At 48.3% G+C, this 21,673-nt stretch overlaps 1 protein-coding gene across 4 annotated transcripts in view; it reads right to left on the bottom strand.

Moving 5' to 3' along the window:
* Nucleotides 1-11,101: 11,101 nt before the first annotated feature.
* creb1b (cAMP responsive element binding protein 1b) overlaps nucleotides 11,102-21,673 on the bottom strand; it is a 99,836-nt gene continuing 89,264 nt past the window's right edge. For 3 of the 4 annotated variants that reach the window (XM_038787299.1, XM_038787301.1, XM_038787303.1), the window contains 2 exons: nucleotides 15,990-16,146; nucleotides 11,102-12,545 (listed from right to left, as the gene is read on the bottom strand). In XM_038787299.1, coding sequence (XP_038643227.1) covers nucleotides 12,401-12,545; nucleotides 15,990-16,146 — 302 coding nt within the window. In that variant the 3' untranslated portion in view covers nucleotides 11,102-12,400. Of the gene's footprint in view, nucleotides 12,549-15,989; nucleotides 16,147-21,673 lie in introns of all 4 variants that reach the window. The other variant, XM_038787300.1, reaches the window with a different exon arrangement.

Raw genomic sequence — 21,673 nt, 5'->3', positions numbered from 1 at the left:
TTATATTGTATCTTCATGCTCTGCCTACCAAAATGCATCACGTCACATTTCTCCGCATTGAACTCCATGTCATCTATCTGCCCACTCCACCAACTTGTCTACGTCTTTTTGAGTTATACACTGTCCTCTTCCGTTTACAATACTTCCAAATTTTGCATCCTCCGCAAACTTTGAAATTGTCCCCTGCACACCAAGATCTACATCAATAATATACATCAGGAAAAGCAAGTATCCCAATACCTTGGGAACACCACTACAAATCTTCCACCAGCCTGAAAAATGTCCATCGACCATTACTCTGCTTACTACTGTTCAGCTAATTTTGTGTTCAGGTTGCGCCTGTCTCTCCTATTCCATGAGCTATAACTTTTCCATACAAGTTGTGTGGCACTGTATCGAATACCTTCGGAAATTCCATTTACACCATATCAATAACATTACCTGTATCAAACCTTTCTGCTTCAACAAACTCCAGCAAGTTAGCTAAACATGATTTCCCCATGCGGTCTCTTCCTAATCTACCCATGTTTTTATGTGACTACTAATTTTATCTTGAATAATTGTTTCTGGAAGCTTGCCCACTACTGATGTTAAACTCACTGGCCTGTCATTTCTGGGACTATCCTTTATAACCTTTATTGAACAAGGGCATAGCATTTGCGATTCTCAAATCCTCTGGAACCTCTGCAGAGTCTGGAAACGATTGGAAGATTATTGCCTGCACACCCTGCAATTTCCTTTCTCGCTTCCTTTAACATCCTTGGATGCATCAAGTCCTCTGTCTTGTCAAATTTTAGTACCACTCTTCTTGGAACAGAATTTTCTCACGTCACCATATCCTGGGTAGCATCTACCTCCTTAGTAAAGATCGATACAAAGTATTAATTTAATACCTCAACCATGCCCTCAGCCTCCATGACCTTGAGCCAAAGTCTTCTGTTGGCATTCAAGTGGTAAAAGAAGGAGTCGGGCCTGTTAGAAATCTAAAAGGGGGGCAGCACGGTAGCATTGTGGATAGCACAATCGCTTCACAGCTCCAGGGTCCCAGGTTCGATTCCGGCTTGGGTCACTGTCTGTGCGGAGTCTGCACATCCTCCCCGTGTGTGCGTGGGTTTCCTCCGGGTGCTCCGGTTTCCTCCCACAGTCCAAAGATGTGCAGGTTAGGTGGATTGGCCAGGCTAAATTGCCCTTGGTGTCCAAAATTGCCCTTAGTGTTGGGTGGGGTTACTGGGTTGTGGGGAAAGGGTGGAGGTGCTGACCTTGGGTAGGATGCTCTTTCCAAGAGCCGGTGCAGACTCGATGGGCCGAATGGCCTCCTTCTGCACTGTAAATTCTATGTAAATCTATGTAAATGTTAACATTTCCTTTTAGATTTAAAAAAAAAAAAAAAAATTTTTTTTAGAGTACCCAATTCATTTTTTTCCAATTAAGGGGCAGTTTAACGTGGCCAATCCACTTACCCTGCATATCTTTGAGTTGTGGGGATGAAACCCCACAAAGGGAGAATATGCAAACACCACACGGATGGTGACCCAGAGCCGGGATCGAACCTGGGATCTCAGCGCCGCGAGGCAACAATGCTATCCACTGCGCCACTGTGTTGCCCACCTTTTAGATTTCTAACAGGCCCAACTCCTTCTTTTACCACTTGAATGCCAACAGAAGACTTTGGCTCAAGGTCTTTTCCCATAATCCTGCCTTGCTTTTCTAATGTGCCTTTTCACCTCACCTCTGGAACCTCGTGTTCCTCATGGCTCTCAACTGTATTTTCTTTTCTTCTTTTTAATAAACGCAAAGTACTCAATAATTTTTTTTTCCAATTATGGGACAATTTAGAGTGGCCAATTCACCTACCCTGCACATCTTTGGTTTGTGGGGATGAGCCCCACACAGACACTGGGAAAATGTGCAAACTCCACACGGACAGTAACCCAGGTCCTCAGCACTGAGGCAGCAGTGCTAACCACCACACCATCATGCCACCCGCCCCCTCCCCCCAATGTATTTTATCCCTGACCTTTGGTGTTACTATCAACGAGTATCAGATATCATACAGAGATACTACTACAGAACTGGATTTCATTATCTACTATTCAAATCCTTCTGCAAGCTATAGCGGAGAACTCAGATTATATAGGGCAGCAAGATTCAACTGGTGCCGAGTTAGCTAATATTAGCCTGGCCAGTTAGTAGTGGGATTTAACCCGTGTTAAGGGAAAGGAAAACCATGTGGTGTTGATACTTTGGATCACTTCAATTGGATGTTCACGTGTGTACTGTGATAATCCTCATGCCAGAAAGACAAGCTAGCAGTCACTATGAAAACTCAGATGTGTGAGAGTACTGGACGGTTCCCAGGACCCATGTTGGTTTTGCTAGAGCAAGTAAGATGATCCTGCCAGAATGAATAAACCAGAGGACTCAGGTTCAAGGCATCTGGCTAAAGAATCACAAGCAAGATGAACTGGATATAAACTCAAAAAGAAAAAACCTGCATGGCTCCAGAAGAGTGTGGAATCAAGAGGATAGCTCTTTCAAAGTGTTGACAAGACAATATGGGGAGAACGTTCTCCTTTTCAACAGTATAATTCAGCGAGCAATCCTCGAATGGAAAGATGAAACATTGTGTGTGTTGGGGGGGGGGGGGGGGGGGGGGGGGGGGAGAAGAGGAGGAGGAAAGAGAAGAAACAACACCAGGAAGAAATAAACTGCTTGTACGAGCTTATAAAAATTAATTTCAATTCATCTCAACTCTTGTCAGGTGGGAGGTCTTTCCAATTGCCTCCTGCAAACGAGTGGTCAGAGAATGCCCTGACAATGCCTGATTTCTCACGCACCACTCCAAAATAGACTCAACTGCAAAACATGAAATTTGTTCCACCAACCATCACTATTTTTTTTTACACACCAGCTTTAAGTGGTGAATAAAATGATCAGCAAGACAAACTTACATACAATAACATACAGCACAGTAGATGGGCTTTTAGCCCATCGTGCTTGTTATTCGTGCTTTGAAAGAGTTATTCAATGAGCTATGCACTTTTTCCATAACACTGCAATATTGAATTATTATTGAACATGCTTCCGCCACCCTTCCAGATTGTCGCAACTCACAGCATAAAATAATTTCTCATTTCTCCTCTGGCAAAAGGGTCAGAGGAATGGCACTGATGGATAGCTCTTTTCAAGAGCTCATGCAGGCCGTGTGAACAGAATGGCGCCCTTTTTACAGTATGATTCAGTGAGTGATCCTCTAATGGAAGAGGGAAACATTGTGTGCCTGTGTAGTTGGTGGGAGGGCAGAACCAGGAAGAAATAAACTGCTGGATAAGCTACAAAATGAATCCTTAAGTTTTAAAAGAACAACATCTCAAGATATGCATTGGTTGTAATCGAACAATCACAGATGAGGAGCCTGAACATTTCCCATTAAATTCTGGTTTTAAACACGAGTCATATATTTAAACAAAGAAGAAGATTAAAAAAAAAACTTGGGGAAGCGAAGGAAATAAAACAAAATCCCTTATTGAGAAGTTTGCTATTTTAAAATAACCATGAGGAAACTGTTAAATCTTTCTGGGCATTGGAATTGACAATCAGATTATGAGTTGATCTGAAAGAAAGCCTCCAGCAGAGTTAAACCAACTGTCAATTCCACAAGAGACGGGCAGTCTCGATTGGGTCTCCAGGGCAGAACAGCTGTTGTGAAGTCGGAGGCAGTGGAAATATTTTTCAAAGGTCAACTGCTTCGAGCATCAAAGGAGACAATTTATTGATTTTTCAACAGCATTTTCTTTGCAAATGGGTTTTTCTTAAATCATACATAGGAGGAGGCATTTCAACCCATGGGGCCTGCACAGGTTCATTGAAAAAGCTATCCAATGAATCCTATACCCCTGTTCTTTTAGGGTCACTCTTAGTAAACCCCATGCCCTTCAAGTATATACTCAATCCCTTTTTGAAAATTACTATTGTTTCAAAAACATCAGAAGTCCATTCTGGATTGTAAACGTGCTATGCAAAAAAAAAAGGCACCGTTGAAGGTACTGGGCAAGATTCTCAGTTTGCAGACGCCAAAAATTGCAAAACCTGGCAGGAGCAGTGCCCAGGCATGGACCACCATTACCATGGCCATCTTGCTGTGCACCCACTGACTACCCACCTTGGCCCCTGGTTCTACAGTGACACCTGCCGTATGGGTGTCGCCACCCCTGCAACTGGCGGCCTACCCTTGGGCAACACCCACAGTAGCCACTACAGGGGCCGTGATGCATAACCCTAGTGAGGGCAGTTGCAGCCAACTGTACCCCTGGCATCAGGGACTGGTTCCAGGACCAGAGGCCCTCACAGTGTTGGCAACCGACAGGGCAAGGGGTGCGGGGCAGAGTCTGCAGTCCCAACTGGGGCCATCATGTAGCCTGGTGGACCTGGTTGTGCACAGGGATACGCACCATACTAACATGCCGCCTATTACCCCCTGCAGACACTGGATATTGGAATTCAACCAGTAATGGTGGCCTTCCTGCTGATCTCTGCAGCCCTGGGGAATGCCCTGCAGCTGTAAGAGCGGGTGCTGCTCGAGGAGGAGCAAGCTGCGGCAGCAGAGCGCCTGTCATTCGAGGTCCTGCCAGCCTGGCATGCCGTCAAAGACTCCAGCTGAGCAGAGACAGTACTACATTTCTGCTAGATGAAGGGACACCTGGCATTGCAGGGTATGGTGGAGGACACCCGTTCCTGGTGGCCGTCAATTGATGGTCGCCCTGAACCTTTGCGTGACAGGGTCCTTCCAAGAGTGGTGCACAGGTGCATTTGTGCCGTCATGGAGGCCCTGTATGCTCAGGTGGCTCAATACATCCACTTCAATGTAGACGGAGCCCACCAGGATGCCCAGGCAGTGGGGTTCACCGCCAGGCCCCAGATCCAGGGGGTGATCAACGGGATGCATGTCCCCCTAGGAGCACCTGCAGATGACAATCCACTCGACACAAACCGAGAGGGCGTCCACTCAATGAACCTGTGCTCGATACCCGGGCAGTGTGCACAACGCCTTCATCCTTGCACTCAACGATTCCTGACATGTTCGAGACACCCTCCCGGCTGGGGGGTTGGCTACTGAGCGACAGGCGTTATCCACTGTGGTCATGGCTGATGATGCCTATTGGGAGGGCTATCCGAAGCAGAGACCCGCTACAACGAATCCCATGCAGCGACCAGGAGCGTGATCGAATGGTGCTTTGGCCTCCGCCTCGACCACTCTGGAGGGGCGATGTGCTGGAAGAGAAGTTGAAACGTTAGGCCTCGTCCGACGTAGAGGAGGATGCGGGGGAGGGCGAGGATGGGCGGGACTTTGGGGCCCAGGCAGAAATGGGAGGCTGCATGTGTGCATCAGGGCCAACGTGCACAGGATGCTCCGATCACCCCCTGGTTCACTGACTGGGGAAGGTGGGGGGGTGTTGAGGGGAAGAGGACTGGCCAGGGACACAAACACCGCAACCCAACCCTGAACATCTCAGTCTCTCTCCCCCTCCCTCACCTACATCTCCCTCCATGCTACATACCTGCTATACTATGGTGTGTGGGTGGACCCTGTAACAGTGGGTCTGGTCCATGGGACAGAGGATGATGACAACCGCACTGCAACGAGCTCCGGTGCTCCACATCATTTGACAACATCTGATTCCTATCCGCGGTAGCACTTTCCACCTGCATGTGAGCTGGCTGTTCCATCACATGGTCCCATTGGATCCCTGGGGTGGCAGTGGTGGGGACGGTTGGGGGGGGGGGGAGAAGAGTTTGTGAGGAGCCCAGGCCACCCACAGGGTCCACCCATTTCCCCCCTGCCAGCCCACCCCTTACACCCATCTGATAGACCAGGTCAGGTTGTAACGGTGGCAACAGGTGTTCAATGTGTATGAATATTAACAGATTTGTGCCCTCTCCCCTATAACTAAACTGTGGTCTTCCCCCCCGTTGCCAACCTAACGAGTGTCTAACCTCCTGGCCCTAAAGCTACGACCTGGTGGTTCCCCATGCAGTACAGCAGGAATGGAGGCGATTCTACTGTGATCTGGGACCCTGTTGGCGATCGTCTTCTGGGGTGACCGGGCCTGGATGGGTCCGGCTGCTGCTTGGGTGTCCCGGGCGGTGTGGTGCTGCCCACCAGATGCATCAGGGACAAGGGTGTGGGGGTTGTTCCGGCACATTCCAATGGCCCCCGGGCTACTGCACGAGATAGGGGTGCGAGGGGAGCTATCCCGAGGTTCCCTGCTACCTGGCGCTGCGAGTCCTGGAGGCCCGCTCTGGTCTTGACCAGGGTCTGCATGCTTGCGCCATGGAGTGGACCATCGCCGTCTGGGATTGCACCACATCACACTGTGACTGTGCTATCACCTTCTGGGTTTGTGTCACATCAGCCAGTGACTGAGCCACCTCCCTCTGTGTCTGTGCCACGTCAGCCAGCGTCTGGGTAATGCTGCTGACATTCCCAGCCATGGCCTGCTGTGACTGGGCCGCGCTCAGGAGCACCGCTGCAATTTCCAGGTGGCTCTGGGACATGGTCACTTGTGAGGCGGCAACCTGGTCCTGGACCTCAGCCAGCACCTGCACAGAATGCCCCAGGCCTTGGACATGCTGATCCATAGCCAAAACCGTCGTCCCCAATGCCTCCACCGCAGACACCACCCGTGCAGTGTTGGCCTGGATGAAAGGTATTGTCGGCATTACCTTCTGCACCTGCACGTGGTCAGACTCCTCCAACTGCACTTGCAGGTACTGGATGCTCGCTGACAACCCCTCATGTAGTCCCTGGCTCTACGACTGCATCTCCACAAGAGATGGGACGGTTCCAGAAGCTTGAAATCCATCTGGACGGCAGCTAGTTTCTCGAGTCAGCCTGACCTCACGTCTTTCCCCAGGCGTTCCTACCTCCACCTGCAGTACCGGGTCAACTGTGTGGTGTGCACCACATTGTGCCCCAGGAGCCTCTTCACGAATATGCCCAATCGAGGTGAGTGTCTTTGGGATGATGGTGGGTGTTGGAGATAGCTGTCACGGAAAATGACATCTTCTGACCTGAGCTCCGGGATCTCCGGAGTCTTGGGTGGAGGACTGGTGTCTGAGCTACTCTCATCGCTGCTCGGCTCATGGGGGATGGGGGGGCTCCGGCTGTGGCACTTGCTGGGGGCGGGGATGCCTGATGTACCCGCCCTATTTCCAGTAGGTCCTGTAAGACACAAGACAAGATGCACGATTAGACCACGGGCCGGGGGTGGTGGTGTGGTGATGAAAGAGTTGTCACGGGGAACTGCAACTCAGCATGGTCTCAGTTCCTCGCCCCTGCTGAGCTCCACCTCGGCGACCTCCTGTTCCTCCAGGCCGCAGACTACGTCCAGGACCCTCTGCTCGGCCTCAGTGAGTGGCCGCAGGTCCGGCGGTCCCCCTCCTGCTCTTTTTGCACAGCCTTCTTCTGGTGGTGGGGGGGGGGGGGGGGGGGGTGCGTGGGAGAAAGAATGAACAGAAAATGAGTGTTAGGCAGTACGACTCATGCAGCCCAGGGGGTGGGTAGCTCATTGCCCAGAGCACCTGGCCATGGTGGCTGGTATTGATACCGGCATGTGTGGTAGGGTAGAGGTTCGCCTGCCCTCCAGGTTAGGGTAGGGGGGCAAGGTTAAGGGCATGTCAGACACGGGTTAGTGTTGCCTACTCACCCTGGCCGCCCTGAGGTAGTGCAGTTTCTTCCGGCACCACTGGCTGGTGTTGCTGACTGCCACCTATGCCCAGGCAAGACGCATGGCGGCAGCTAGCAGCCTCCTTCCCGGGCCAGTGTACGGGTCATCCGCCTCTCCTACACCACGTCCAGGAGGGTTGCCAGCTTGGCGTCGGTGAAGCTGCTTTCCTTGCTGCCATATTGTTGGCTGGGATGGTGTGTGGTGGGGGGTCCAAGTGTGTATGTGTGGCTGCAGCTTGTCAGCCTCCCGAGTGTCAATTGCAAAACCGGTGAATCTGGCACTGTTTCTCATTGGAATCAATTGTGTTCCACGCAATGCCGGTGCTAGCACCTTAACAGTAGCGGAATCGAACCAGGCGTGGCGCCAGTTTTGCTGTCGCAGAAGTCCACGAATTCTACGTTCAGATCAACACTCAGTCTCAGAAACGGAGAATCCCACCGACTGTCTTTCAGATGGGAGATTAAGTCAAGGTCCTGTGCTCTCAGGGCACAAATCACCCCACAGCACAATCACAATGATGATTAAGGGAGTTCCCCCTCATGTTTTGCCAATATTATCTCAACCAATATCACAAATCAAGATTTTCAGGTTATCACATTGCTGTGGGATTTTGCTGTGCACAAACTGTTGCTGTTAACAATGAGTGGATTTTAAAAGTACATTAGGTGTAAGATGCCTTGGAACATCGTCTGATCATGAATAGCACTGTACAAGTCTTTCCATTCTTAATTTTAACAAGTGGTCGTTATAATATTAAAAGGTCCATTCTTGTCCTTGGCTTTGACAGTTGGTTTGTTCAAGCATACGTTAGCATTGTAAATCTTAGATACTGTAAATGTAAACTTTACCACTCAGTTGCCTAGGCACATGTATGTGTGTGTGATTGCAAGCACAAAAGGATGGAACAGGGTAGGATGGGATAGATTAGTTGCAGAATGCGAGCTCAGCGGGCCCAGTCAGATTTTGCAGCAGATTATTCTTACAATAAGCAAATGTAAACCCACAAGATTGAATTAAAAAATAATGCAAGTTAAGCATTTTGCACCTAGTGATTACCTGGGAGAAGAAAACTGCAAAAGAACACAAAGCTTGTTATTTGCATCCCTACTCGCCGGTTTAGCTCAGTTGGCCGGACAGCTGGTTTGTGTTGCAGAGTGAGGTTCAATTCAACAGCGTTCAAATAGTGCAAGGTCAATTCCCGTACCAGCTTCAGGTTATTCATGAAGACGCTGCCCGTCTCAACCTTGCCCCTCGCCTGAGGTGTGCTGATTCTCAGGTTAAATCACCGCCAGTCAGCTCTCCCCCTCAAAGGGGAAAGCAGCCGTTGGCCATTTGGGACTATGGTAATTTTACATACATGGGGATTAGCAAGGTTAAGGACTCCCTTTTGGGCAGGCTATGAGTTTATAATTAGCATTGCTCCAAGCCAATGAAAGAACCTCTTCAAAACCTAACTCTTCAACCATGAATATGTCTCCCCAATCCCCTAATTGTTGCTGCCTGTCCACTATCCTCTCCTTTCAATAAAGCGCTCTAAGACAGCTGTGGCTCAGTGCGTACCACTCTCATCTCAAGTTAGATGGCAGTGGGCTCATGACCCAAATCCAGAGGCCCAAGTACAAAACCCAGTGGAGTTGTGAGAAAGTGCTACACTGTCTTGAGATTCCATGATTTGGATGAGATGTTGAATTGAGGCCATCTGCCCTCTGAGGAGGATGATAAACATCCTGTAGCACTATTTTGAAGAGCAGAATTTCCTAGTGTACAGGCCAAATATATCCCTCAAGGTTAGTGCCAAAGATCAGAATTATGCAGCAATTTCAAACCACCTCAAGACCTCTTACCTTGGATACGTGCAGTGGTCTTCTGAATCACACTGCACTTAAACTTGGTGCTTACTCAATACCTTTCAACATCTATGCACAATGACAGCCCAAATATAAACCTAAATATTTAACAAGCAATAATAATTTCTCTGATCTAAAGATTTAAACAGTTCATGTCATCCACACATTCAATAGGTTTGGTTTTCAGTAATTCTTAGAAATTTTAATTTGTGCAGCCGCAGGCCAAAATATTTTTTCCTTTTGCAAGTAGCAAGGCAACTATAATGGTGAAGAGTGGTAGGATATTAGCTGTCCCACATGAGCAGGGCCAACGGATTTAAGGAAAAATACTGCATACATTGATAACAGTTGCAACTGAAGGCAGAGGAACCCTAAAGCTCTAATCCAGGTTGTAGAGCAGTGAGCAAAGATTAAAGAGATCTGAACCGAGGGCTGACCTCACTGGGCTGCCAATAGCCCCAAGAACAGATATAACTTAAGATCAAAGTACTGATTTACTGAGAATACCAGAAAAGATTCTACTGCACCATACTTAACTAATCGTTGCTGCACCATGCTTAACTAATCGTTTACTATGTGCCACAAGGAAGTCACCTCTGGACATTGAAAAGAAAGTAAGCCATTCAAGCCATTCATTTTGGGCAGGGCTGCCATTGTGGAATGCCCAAGCCCAAATGCTTTTCAAGAACGATAGGTCATGGAGAGCAATTTTTGTTCCTTGGCTCACTAGTAGCACACTCTACTCTGAATCTCAAAGTCATGGGTTCAAGTCCTACTTCAAAAAACACAAACTAGGCGGCCATTCCAGTACCATATGAAGGACTATTTGCTGCTGGAGTTGCTCTCTTTCAGATGAGACATTAACCTGATGCCCTATCTTCCTTCTCGGGTGAATGTAAAAGCACCAATGTAAGAAGAACAGGGGATTTCTTCCTGGTGCCCTGGCTTTTATATCCTCAACAAACATCAATAAAACAGATTAGTTGTTGATTATCACATTGCTTTTTGTGGGACCTTGGTAGCCAAATTATGCACAGCACATTTCTTACCATGTGACTACACTTTAAAAAAAAAAGTCCTAATTGACTGTAAAGTGCCTTGTGATACCTGAAAGTCATGATAGATGCTATATGAATGCAAGTTCTTTCTTTCACTCTCTCTTTGCCCTCCTGGCTTTCTGTTCAGTTTTGCTTCAACAGAGGAGGTTTTTACACTCGGGTTGCTTGATATTTTATGCTGTAATTAGCCAACAATGTAAAAACCTATCTACCTAGAAACTGATTGCTCAGTGTTAAATTTATGTTATTTGGTCAAGGCTGCTACTTAACTGATGCCAGAACTGCATAACTGACGCAATTCAAACACCATAGCTCATAGTGATCACTTGGGATGGTTGTTATTCTCCCTCCAGCAGTCAAACCTTTGTTTGTATTGGTGCATGAAGATCATCCATGCGACATCCTGTATGGCATGTCTTATATTACAATGTCATTGAAAACCAAAGCTTTGAAAAGAAGTAGATTGTTCTTTTGCTCTTAAAATTTGCACTGGGCTAGTTTATTTTGCAGGGTGGGGGACAAGGTGCTGAACCTCAGATTGATGGAACAGCGGTGCTCTATTAAGAGCAGCGAAGGGGCTGTCTCACAAACCCACAGCCTTTCCTAGTTCTATTTCTTCCTTGCAGAGTCACACTTCTTTTAGAAATATATATACAGTATAAAAATGTAAAGTGTTATTAATACAGTGCAAAGGCATCAAACAAAGGTGACCAGTTTCACAACAATTATTCTTCCCCCCTCATCCAAAAAAAACAGCGCTTTGCACCCACTTTGCTATGGGAGCTGTTTTACAGCATTAATTGGTTTATGGTTCAATCCCTCACATACTTTTTTGTTGAATGATAAATACAAAACTTAACATTCCTTCCAGCCTCACCACCTTTTGGGCAGGGGTGTAGTCAGCTCAGCTTGACTGACAGAACAGTCTGGCTGGATCACAACACCATTTAAAAAGAGAGGAAAAAATATATAGATATATAACACAAACCAACGCAACTTTTAAAATTCAAGCTCAGACTAAAAAAAAAGTGATTAATTGAAAGGCCAGTAAGCGAAGCAATCAAGGCGCTTGAATCCACAACTTTCTGGATGAAAGGGATCTTCTGCCCCAACATGAGCCAATCCCTCTGACTTGCTTACCAACATTGTGTGGTGTGGTTTCGTATTGTTGCTGGGTTGCAATCCGACGTATCCTACAAATGGCTTGGCGAGAAGATTATAGCATAGCCATCCGTGTTGCATCATCAGTGTGTGCCTTTAATAGTATGGGCCTGAAGGTGCCACAAATGCAAGGCCATGATTGCAGATGCTTCACCTGGTGGGATGATTGCGACAACACTGCACCCCAGAGCAACGAGATGAAAAAATAATGGGGTGGTAGTGGTGGGGGAAAAAAGACAAAATCCTAAACTAAAATGTTTGCTCGTGATTTTTCCTGGTCACGTTAGACAAGAATTTTTTTTGTACCGATAAGTTAGTTCATATATAAAAATGTTCATCTGAAAAAAAAACAATTGCCCAAACCAGGTTCCAGGCTATCTCGAGTTTGGATCGAGAAAGATTTGACCAGGTTGGATCCCGCGATCCGGTGCATGATCTCCTGGTGCATGGGCGTGCAGCTGCCGGAACTGCATCCATGCAGTTTTTTAGACTTTTTTTTCCCATGTAGGAGAGAAATCATTAGAAAAGGTAGCAGAGTCGCCCAGCTCATGCCAATAGTCTTTTGGGGGCAAGTCTGTTAATCATTCTCAGGAATGACAGCGGCGTGCTAGTCAGATTTATGGCAATACAGGTCTTTGAGTGCCTTGAGCTCTTCAATGAGGGTCTTGTTTTGATTTTCCAGAACAGCAACCCGGTTCTCCAAGCATTTCACATACTCTTTCTTCTTACGACGACATTCCCGTGCTGCTTCCCTGAAAGGGAAAATGAAAAGAATTACAATACGTAGAGAACATCGTCCCTGAACCAGCATTTTCCCTGCTCAAGTGTTCCTGTTGTTCCACATTCCTACCTAATGTAGGAATTCAAGCAAACATACTCTTCCAACCCCACTGCATCCAAGATATCTGCCCCCCTCCCATTCTGGCTTCTTGCTTCACCCCAACATTGGCAGCTGTGTTTTCAGTTGCCCAGAGCATAAGCTCTGGAATACACCCCAAAGCACCCCCCCAAATTTCTTTCCACTCTCTCGTCTCCTTCAAGTAACTGCTTAAAATCTTAATAATTGCTCCTGAAAATCCTAATACACTACATCCACAGGTTCCCCTTATCTACCCTACCAGTTACATTCTCAGAAAAAGGCATTAAATACATATTAAAATGGCACATTTATGAGATTCTGGTACTATTTCCATTCTCAGAAAGAAAACCAGGATCAAATTTTTAAATTAGAAATCAAATTGATCAGGATAATTGGGGAACATTATTGTCTCCGACTGACATATCAGTGACATGAAGTTGTCAATTTAAAACTGTGTCAATTTAAGTGGATAGGAAAAGACATTGAGGGTCATTTTCTTTTTCTTTTTTTTAAATTTAGAGTACCCAATTCATTTTTTCCAATTAAGGGCCAATCCACCTACCATGCACATCTTTGGGTTGTGGGACGAAACCCACGCAAACACAGGGAGAATGTGCAAACTCCACACAGGCAGTGACCCAGAGCCGGGATCGAACCTGGGACCTCAGCGCCATGAGGCAGCAATGCTAACCACTACGCCACCGTGCTGCCCTGAGGGTCATGTTTTTTACAATACTCATCGTTGTAGGGAATTAGCCACAGGGAGGAGTTGAGTCAGAGATCATTAAACTTTCTAAAGAGAAGCAGATGAACAAGGAGGAAGTTTTGGAATGCTTTAGCCAAGTGCAGCAGAGACAAGGTCAGCCAAATGGCTTCCGACTGGGTCATGAACGTTTACTGCCACATATACAGGGCTGTATGGTGGCATACTGTCTCACAGTGCCAGGGACCCGGGTTCAAATACATTATAGTTCACAGCTTGGTATGGAGCCTGCTCTGCCCAGACCGCAGGAAACTACAAAAGGCCGTGAATGTAGCTCAATCCATCACACAAACCAGCCTCCCATCCATTGACTCCATCTATAATACCCGCTGCCTCGGAAAGGGAGCCAGCATAATTAAGGACCCCACGGACCATCTTCTTCCATCAGGAAAAAGATACCAAAGGTATTTGAGGTCATGTACCAACCTACTCAAGAAGAGCTTCTTCCCTACTGCCATCAGACTTTTGAATGGACCTACCTCGTATTAAGTTGATCTTTACTCTACACCTTGCTATATATGTAACATTATATTCTGCAGTCTCTCCTTCCTTCCCTATGTACGGTATGCATTGTTTGTACAGCATGCAATACTTTTCACTGTATACTAATAATGTGACAATAAATCAAATCAAATTAATTCCGGCCTTGGGTGACTGTCTGTGTGGAGTTTGCACTTTCTACCCGTGTCTCCATGGGTTTCCCCCAATTTCCTCCCATAGGCCAAGATGTGCAGGTTAGGCGGACTGGCCATGCTAAATCCCCGTGTCCAAAGATGGCAGGCTGGGTGGGGTTATGGAGATAGGGCACGGAGTGGGCCTACGTAGGATGCTCTTTCAAAGGACTGGTGCAGACTCAATGGGCCAAATGGCCATTTCTGCACCACATTATATGGACGATAAGGGAATAGTGTAGATGGGCTTTAGAGTGGTTTCACAGGTCGGCGCAACATCGAGGGACGAAGGGCCTGTACTGCGCTGTAATGTTCTATGAATTCTACGGCATTAAGTGTTGACCATGGCAGACAACACAGTCAAGTCTGACGTTGTTTTCATCTGAGGTTCACACTCTGCAGTTGTCAGTAAGGCTCATGGTTCTGGATGAGGACTGGAAGCACCAGCTAACATGTCATGGTTCTATTGCAGAATTAAGACTGGCCATGCTAAATTGAGCTGAATGCCAGAGGTAAGGTGAGAGTCAAGACAGCTTTTGACAGAGCAGGGCATCTAGGAACCCTAGCTAAACTGAAGTAAATGGGAATCGGGGGGGGGGGGGGGGGGGGGAACTCTCCACGGTTGGAGTCATACCTTACACAAAGGAAGATGCTTGTAGTGGTTGGAGGTCAATCATCTCAGCTCCAGGACATCACTGCAGTTCCTCAGGGTAGTGTCCTAGGCCCAACCATTTTTAGCTGCTTCATCAATGACCTCTCTTCCATCATTAGGTCAGAAGTGGGGATGTTTGCGGATGACTGCACAATGTTCAGCACCATTCACAACCTCAGATAATGAAGCAGTCCATGTCCAAAAAACAGCAAGACATGGACAATATCCAGGCTTGGGCTGACAAGTGGCAAGATACATTTGCATCACACAAGTGCCAGGCAATGACCATCTCCTACAAGAGAGGATCTAACCAGCATCCCTTGACATTCAATGGCATTACCAACGCTGAATCCCCCACAACCAACATCCTGGGGGTTACCATTGATCAAAAACTGAACTGGACATATTAGTACTGTGGCTACCAGGGCAGGTCAAGGGCTAGGAATCCTACGGCAAGTAACTCACCTCCTGACCCCCCCCCCCCCCCCCCCCCCCCGGCCAAAGTCTGACAACCATCTACAAGGCACAAGTCAGGAGTGTAATGGAATATTCTCCACTTGCCTGGATCAGTGCAGCTCCAACAACACTCAAGAAGCATAACACCATCCAGGACAAAGCAGCTTGCTTGATTGCTCCCCCTTCTACAAACATTCAAACCTCCACCACCAAACGGTGGCAGCCATGTGCATCATCTACAAGATGCACTGCAGTAACTCACCAAGATTCCTTAGACAGCACCTTCCAAACCCACGAGCACTACCTTCGAGAAGGACAAGAGCAGCAAATACCTGGGAACCCATCACCTGGAGCTTACCCAAGTCGCTCACTATCCTGACTTGGAATTATATCGCCGTTCCTTCACTGTCGCTGGGTCAATAGCCTTGAACTCTTTCCCTAACAGCACAGTGGGTGTACCTACACCTCTTGGACTGCAGCAGTTCAAGAAGGCAACTCACCACCACCTTCTGAAGGGCAACTAGGGATGGGCAATAAATGCTAGCCTAACCAACGGCCACATCCCGTAAATACATTTTTAAAAAGATCACTTGTAGCAACTATTGCCTCAGCTGATGTCAGTTCAGCAAAAACAGATTTAAAATTGGAAACTGGGACTTATACCAGTGGCATCTTTATCCACCAACCCTATCAGAAGAGCCTACCATGAATTTCCGCGAACCCACTTGGATAATCTTTCCAGAAGGACATAGGGCACAGCCATCAGTTTCAAGGATTGGAGGAAAGAAAAATTACCTGTTTTTCATGAGGCGGATTTCTCGTTTGCGAGTTGTTTCTTCAGCGTTATGGGGTTGGTTCTGCAGGACCGGCGATGATGCCATCACCATTCCCTGGCCGGCAGTGGAGTTGGGAGTGGTACGGATCTGATACGTCTGGACATCTCCACCGGCACCTGTACAAAAATAAAAAATACATCAGGACAAAAGAGACGTCAATGTGCATTCGTACTATAAAGAACAACTGGCCAGCACATCTCTGATCACTTTAATTACTTAAGGAAGTACCTTTGCCCACATCAGAATTCTATAGCTATTAACATCAAACATACAAAATATAATTAACAACAATGTTTTATCATAGAATTTACAGTGCAGAAGGAAGCCATTCGGCCCATCGAGACTGCACTGGCTCTTGGAAAGAGCACCCTGCGTAAGCCCACACCTCCACCCTATCCCCGTAACCTAGCAACCTCACCTAACTAGGGGTAATTTAGCACAGCCAATCCACCTAACCTGCACATCTTTGGATTGTGGGAGGAAACCGGAGCACCCGGAGGAAACCCACGCATATATGGGAGAACGTGCAGACTCCACACAGACAGTGACCCAAGCCGGGAAGAGAACCTGGGACCCTGGAGCTGTGAATCAACTATGCTAACCACTGTGCTGCCCAACTTTAAATCCCAACTTCCTCAAGTTTAGGTACTCAGAAAATAGTAATGCTGCACACAATTAGTATTGTAAAGTTTTTCAATGACATTTACAGATACCATGTACTGAATGTGGGGTCCGTACAGTTTTCGGTTTTAAACACTGACAACTTTAAATATTGAATAGCATTTTAAAATCATTACAGATAAGTTGCAAATATGTACGGCAGAGTGAAGGGATGTGAGATTTTCACCTTTATTTCCTCAGGTGGTGACAGCCTGATTTTAGTTAAACTTCAGTTCAGAGACTTGCTCGAGTGGTGTGAATAGTGTGGCAGGAGTTATTATCTTGTTCTAAGCCCCAGAATTTCAGGTTACCCAAGTGATAGGCTATCTCATGTGTGGCACCCAGTATTAATCCCATTAAACACCAATGTTTTCAGGTCAAGGCCTCATTAATCCACTTTTATGGTGCAAATCATACAGGCCGGATGAATTCCCGTCTTAATTCTCTTCATCTTTTGTTGTGCTGAGTTAACCGATCTCAGCCAAGGCCTGAATGTTCTTGGGCTAGCGGGTTAAAAAGAAAATCTATCAGCCCTGCTGGAGACTGCATGTTACCTCCAATTCCTCCACCCACTCCAAACTAATCTCATCCATGAAATCCAAGTCCTGCTTTTTCAATTCCACCCCCTTCCCTTTTGAGCTCCCAGTAACCCCTCAAACCATTTTACACTACTGAGACATTATTTTGCTCCAATGTCATACCTATCCTCCCTCAAAAAAGACTAATCTCAATCCTTCAACCTACCGCCTCACCTTTAATCTCCCTTTTCTCTCTAAGAGCCTTGAACATGTCGTTATCTACTAACTACACGGCCACCTGTCCCAGAATAACCTTCAGCCAGCTTTTAAGGAAAAAAGAGTCACAATTCTCAAAGCCCGTTGCAACAAAGTCTTCTTGAGACATGGTTACTTCCATTAGTAGATACTTTCTAAGAGGGATGCAAATGACGATTTGGAAATATCAACATACTGGGATCTCTGATGGCCAAATACAATACTTTCCATTGCCACCAACTGGCTCCACCACACTATTCAAAAAATGCACCAACACCACCTAATGGCAGATTCTCATACTGCATTAACCTATTGCCTTAAATTGTTTTTAAATCATCTCATTTGTGAATAAAAGAAATAACATTTTTAACATTCAAGTGGTCTATAATGGAAAAAGTAGTAGCCCGTTGCAAAGCTATTAACCTCACAGGGCTTTCGAGACAGAGAGCTCAGGAGAGATTAGTAAAGTTTCCAAAACACGTAATAGATGAGAGAGTAAAGAAGGTAGCAGGAATCTAACTTCAGGCAGAGCAAAAAAGGTGACAAATATGGGAAGGGAGGTGGTCAATGCAGGACTGAGGGTGTTATACCTAAATGCAAGCAGTACATGGAACAAGGTAAATGAGCTTGTTGCACACATTGAAATTGGCCGGTAGGATGTTGTGGGCATCAGAGACGTGGCTGCAAGGTGATCAGGGCTGGGATCTAAATATCCAAGGATATGTGTCCTATCGAAAGGACATGCAGATGGGCGTTGCATAGTTAGTAAGGAATGGAATTAAATAGATAGCAAGAAGCTATAAAGGATCAGAAGGCATAGAATCTTTGTAGGTAGAGTTGAGGAATCGGAAAGGGAAAAAGACCCCGATGGACGTTATAAACAGGCCCCCTGGATATAGTCAGAACGTGTGGCAGAAAATAAATCAGGTGATAGAAAAGGCAGACTTCTGGTGGCGGCGATGACGTTCGAAGCCGCACATTTGGGAGCTCCCGATTCAAACGGACTTTTCGGCTCTTTTTCGAGCCCAAAACGGAATTTTTTCAACGTCTCCCGGTGGGAGAAGGTGTGGTGATCAACTTTCTCCACATTTCATGACTCGAACTCGGAGTAGAAAGGGGGAAAAAACGGCAGCAGCTCCCCAGAAAAAAACGGGGGAAGGATTCCAAGATGGCGGCCGGCGGAGCACCAGAGGAGTGGAGGCTGTGGGTGCAGGAGCAGCAAGCTGCTCTCCTGCGCTGTTTTGCAGATTTCAAGGCTGAGGTGCTGAGCTCTCTGCAGGAAACGAATAAAAAGCTTTCGGAGATTCAGCCGACCCAGGGTGCTGCCATCCAGGCGCAGGCCGCTGAACGAGAGGAGGAGGCCGTGGTCCTCATGAGTAAGGTGGAGGGGCACGAGGCACTCCATAAGAAGTGGCAAGACCGCTTCGAGGAGCTTGATCTCCGCATGAGGCGGAAGAATCTGAGGATCTTGGGCCTTGCGGAGGGGCTGGAGGGGTCGGATCTGAAAACCTACGTGGCCACGATGCTGAACTTGCTAGTGGGGGCAGGATCTTTCCATCTGCCCCTGGAGCTGGAGGGAGCCCACAGAGTACTGGCCAGGAGGCCTAAGGAGAATGAACCCCCGCGTGCGGTGCTGGTGAGGTTCCACCGGTTCAGTGATCGGGAGTGTGTGCTGCGCTGGGCCAAGAGGGTGAAGAGCAGCAATTGGGAGAATGGGGTAGTACGGATCTACCAGGATTGGGGTGCGGAGGTGGCTAAGCGGCGGTCCGGGTTTAATCGGACGAAGGAGGTGCTCTATAAGAAGAAAATAAAGTTTGGAATGTTGCAGCCTGCGCACCTGTGGGTAACTTATTTGGAGCGGCATTATTATTTTGATTCCCCGGAGGAGGCGTGGGCCTTCGTGCGGACGGAGAAGCTAGACTCGAACTAGGGGTTGGGGGTTGCGGGGTCGGTTGTAATTCTTTATTGCTGGTTTCTGCTGTTGCTGTGTTTTTTCTGTACTTTTGTAATTTTGATATGGTTATTTATTGGGGCGTTGTTCTGTTTTTTGTTGGAGGGGGCATTGTTTGAGTTTTGTATTTTGCGGGGGGGTTGGGGTCTTGTTGTATTCTGTATAGGGTTATAGGGTTGGGGGTGTGGAGTGGGGCTGGTATTTGGGAGCTGCGTCAGAAGGGTGTGCTGGGGCAGTACGAAAGCGCGGGCTTTCCTCTGGTTTCCCGCGTTGCGGGGCTGGGGGGATGGAGATGATGACCGGGGGGGGGGGGCCTTAACTGGTTCCTCCCCACGCCGGAGTGGTGCCTTGAGGCGTGACAGGATGGGGGATGATCCCACTCTGGGAGGGGTCGGGTTTTTGGCGGGAGTTCCCGGGGTCAGCAGAAGTTAGCTGACTCACGGAAGTACAATGGAGGACGGTTCGCGGCTAGGAGGGTTCCTAGCCTGGGGGGGGGGGGGGGAGACCGGGTTGCTGCTGGCAGGGTCAGGGAGGAACTGGTGTGGGCCGGGGGGACAGAGGCGAGGCGTTGTCGCCGTGGGGACTGGGTCGGGCGGGGGTGGGGTGCTGGCCTGGGGCGGGCTGTCGACGGGCTATGGCTAGTCGACGGGGGAGGGGGGCAGGACGCCCTCTGATCCGGTTGGTCACCTGGAACGCGAGAGGACTGAATGGGCCGGTGAAGCGGTCCAGGGTACTTGCTCATCTGAGGGGGCTAAAGGCAGATGTGGCAATGCTTCAGGAGACCCACCTGAAGGTGGCGTCCTGGTCCGTCTGAGGAAGGGGTGGGTGAGGCAGGTTTCCACTCCGGGTTGGATGTGAAGAACCGGGGAGTGGCGATTCTGGTGGGGAAAAATGTGTTGTTTGAGGCATCTGAGGTGGTGGCGGATAAGGGGGGTAGGTTTGTTATGGTAAGCGGCAGGCTACAGGGCGAGAAGGTGGTACTTGTTAGTGTGTATGCCCCAAATTGGGATGATGCGGGCTTTATAAGGCGTATGCTGGGACGTGTCCCGGATCTAGAGGCGGGAGGTCTGATTATGGGGGGGACTTCAATACGGTGTTGGATCCTTCACTGGATCGGTCCAGTTCAAGGACGGGTAGGAGGCCGGCGGCGGCCAAGGTGCTGAGGGGGTTTATGGACCAGATGGGAGGGGTGGACCCATGGAGGTTTGTGAGGCCTAGGGCATGGGAGTACTCTCTCCTCTCCCATGTACATAGGGTTTATTATAGAACATAGAACAGTACAGCACAGAACAGGCCCTTCGGCCCTCGATGTTGTGCCGAGCAATGATCACCCTACCCAAACCCACGTATCCATCCTTAACCCGTAACCCAACAACCCCCCCCCCTTCTTAACCTTACTTTTTAGGACACTACGGGCAATTTAGCATGGCCAATCCACCTAACCCGCACATCTTTGGACTGTGGGAGGAAACCGGAGCACCCGGAGAAAACCCACGCACACACGGGGAGGACGTGCAGACTCCGCACAGACAGTGACCCAGCCGGGAATCGAACCTGGGACCCTGGAGCTGTAAAGCATTTATGCTAACCACCATGCTACCGTGCTGCCAGGGAGAGGGATAGACTGGTGGGGAAGATTCTCGGATAGACTTCTTCGTGGTGAGTAGGGGACTGATTCCGAGAGTGGAGGAGGCCGAATATTCGGCCATTGCAATCTCCGACCACGCTCCGCATTGGATGGAGTTGGAGATGGGGGAGGTGCGGGACCAGCGCCCGTTGTGGCGGTTGGATGTGGAGTTGTTGGCGGAGGAGGAGGTGTGCAGGAGGTTCCGGGCAAGTATTGAGGGGTACCTCGAGGTGAATGATACGGGGGAGGTCCGGGTGGGGATGGTCTGGGAAGCCCTGAAGGCAGTGATTCGTGGGGAGCTGATATCCATCTGGGCACACAGGGGGAGGAGTGAGAGGGATAGACTGGTGGGGAAGATCCTGGAGGTAGATCCTGGAGGTACGCGGAGGCACCAGAGGAGGGATTGTTGGGGGAGAGGCGCAGTCTACAGGCTAAATTTGATTTGTTGACCACTAGAAAGGCGGAGGCACAGTGGAGGAAGGCACTCGGGGCAGTGTATGAACATGGTGAAAAGGCGAGTAGGATGCTGGCTCATCAGCTCCGCAAGCGGGATGCAGCTAGGGAAATTGCTGGAGTGAGAGATAAGAGTGGGAATGTGGTGCGGAAGGTGTAGAGGTGAATGAGGTCTTCAA

This window comes from Scyliorhinus canicula, chromosome 2 (assembly GCF_902713615.1).
Source record: "Scyliorhinus canicula chromosome 2, sScyCan1.1, whole genome shotgun sequence".
Taxonomy (NCBI): Eukaryota; Metazoa; Chordata; class Chondrichthyes; order Carcharhiniformes; family Scyliorhinidae; genus Scyliorhinus; species Scyliorhinus canicula.
Note: the sequence above shows the minus strand (reverse complement) of the source record. Positions and strands in the feature narration are given on the sequence as shown.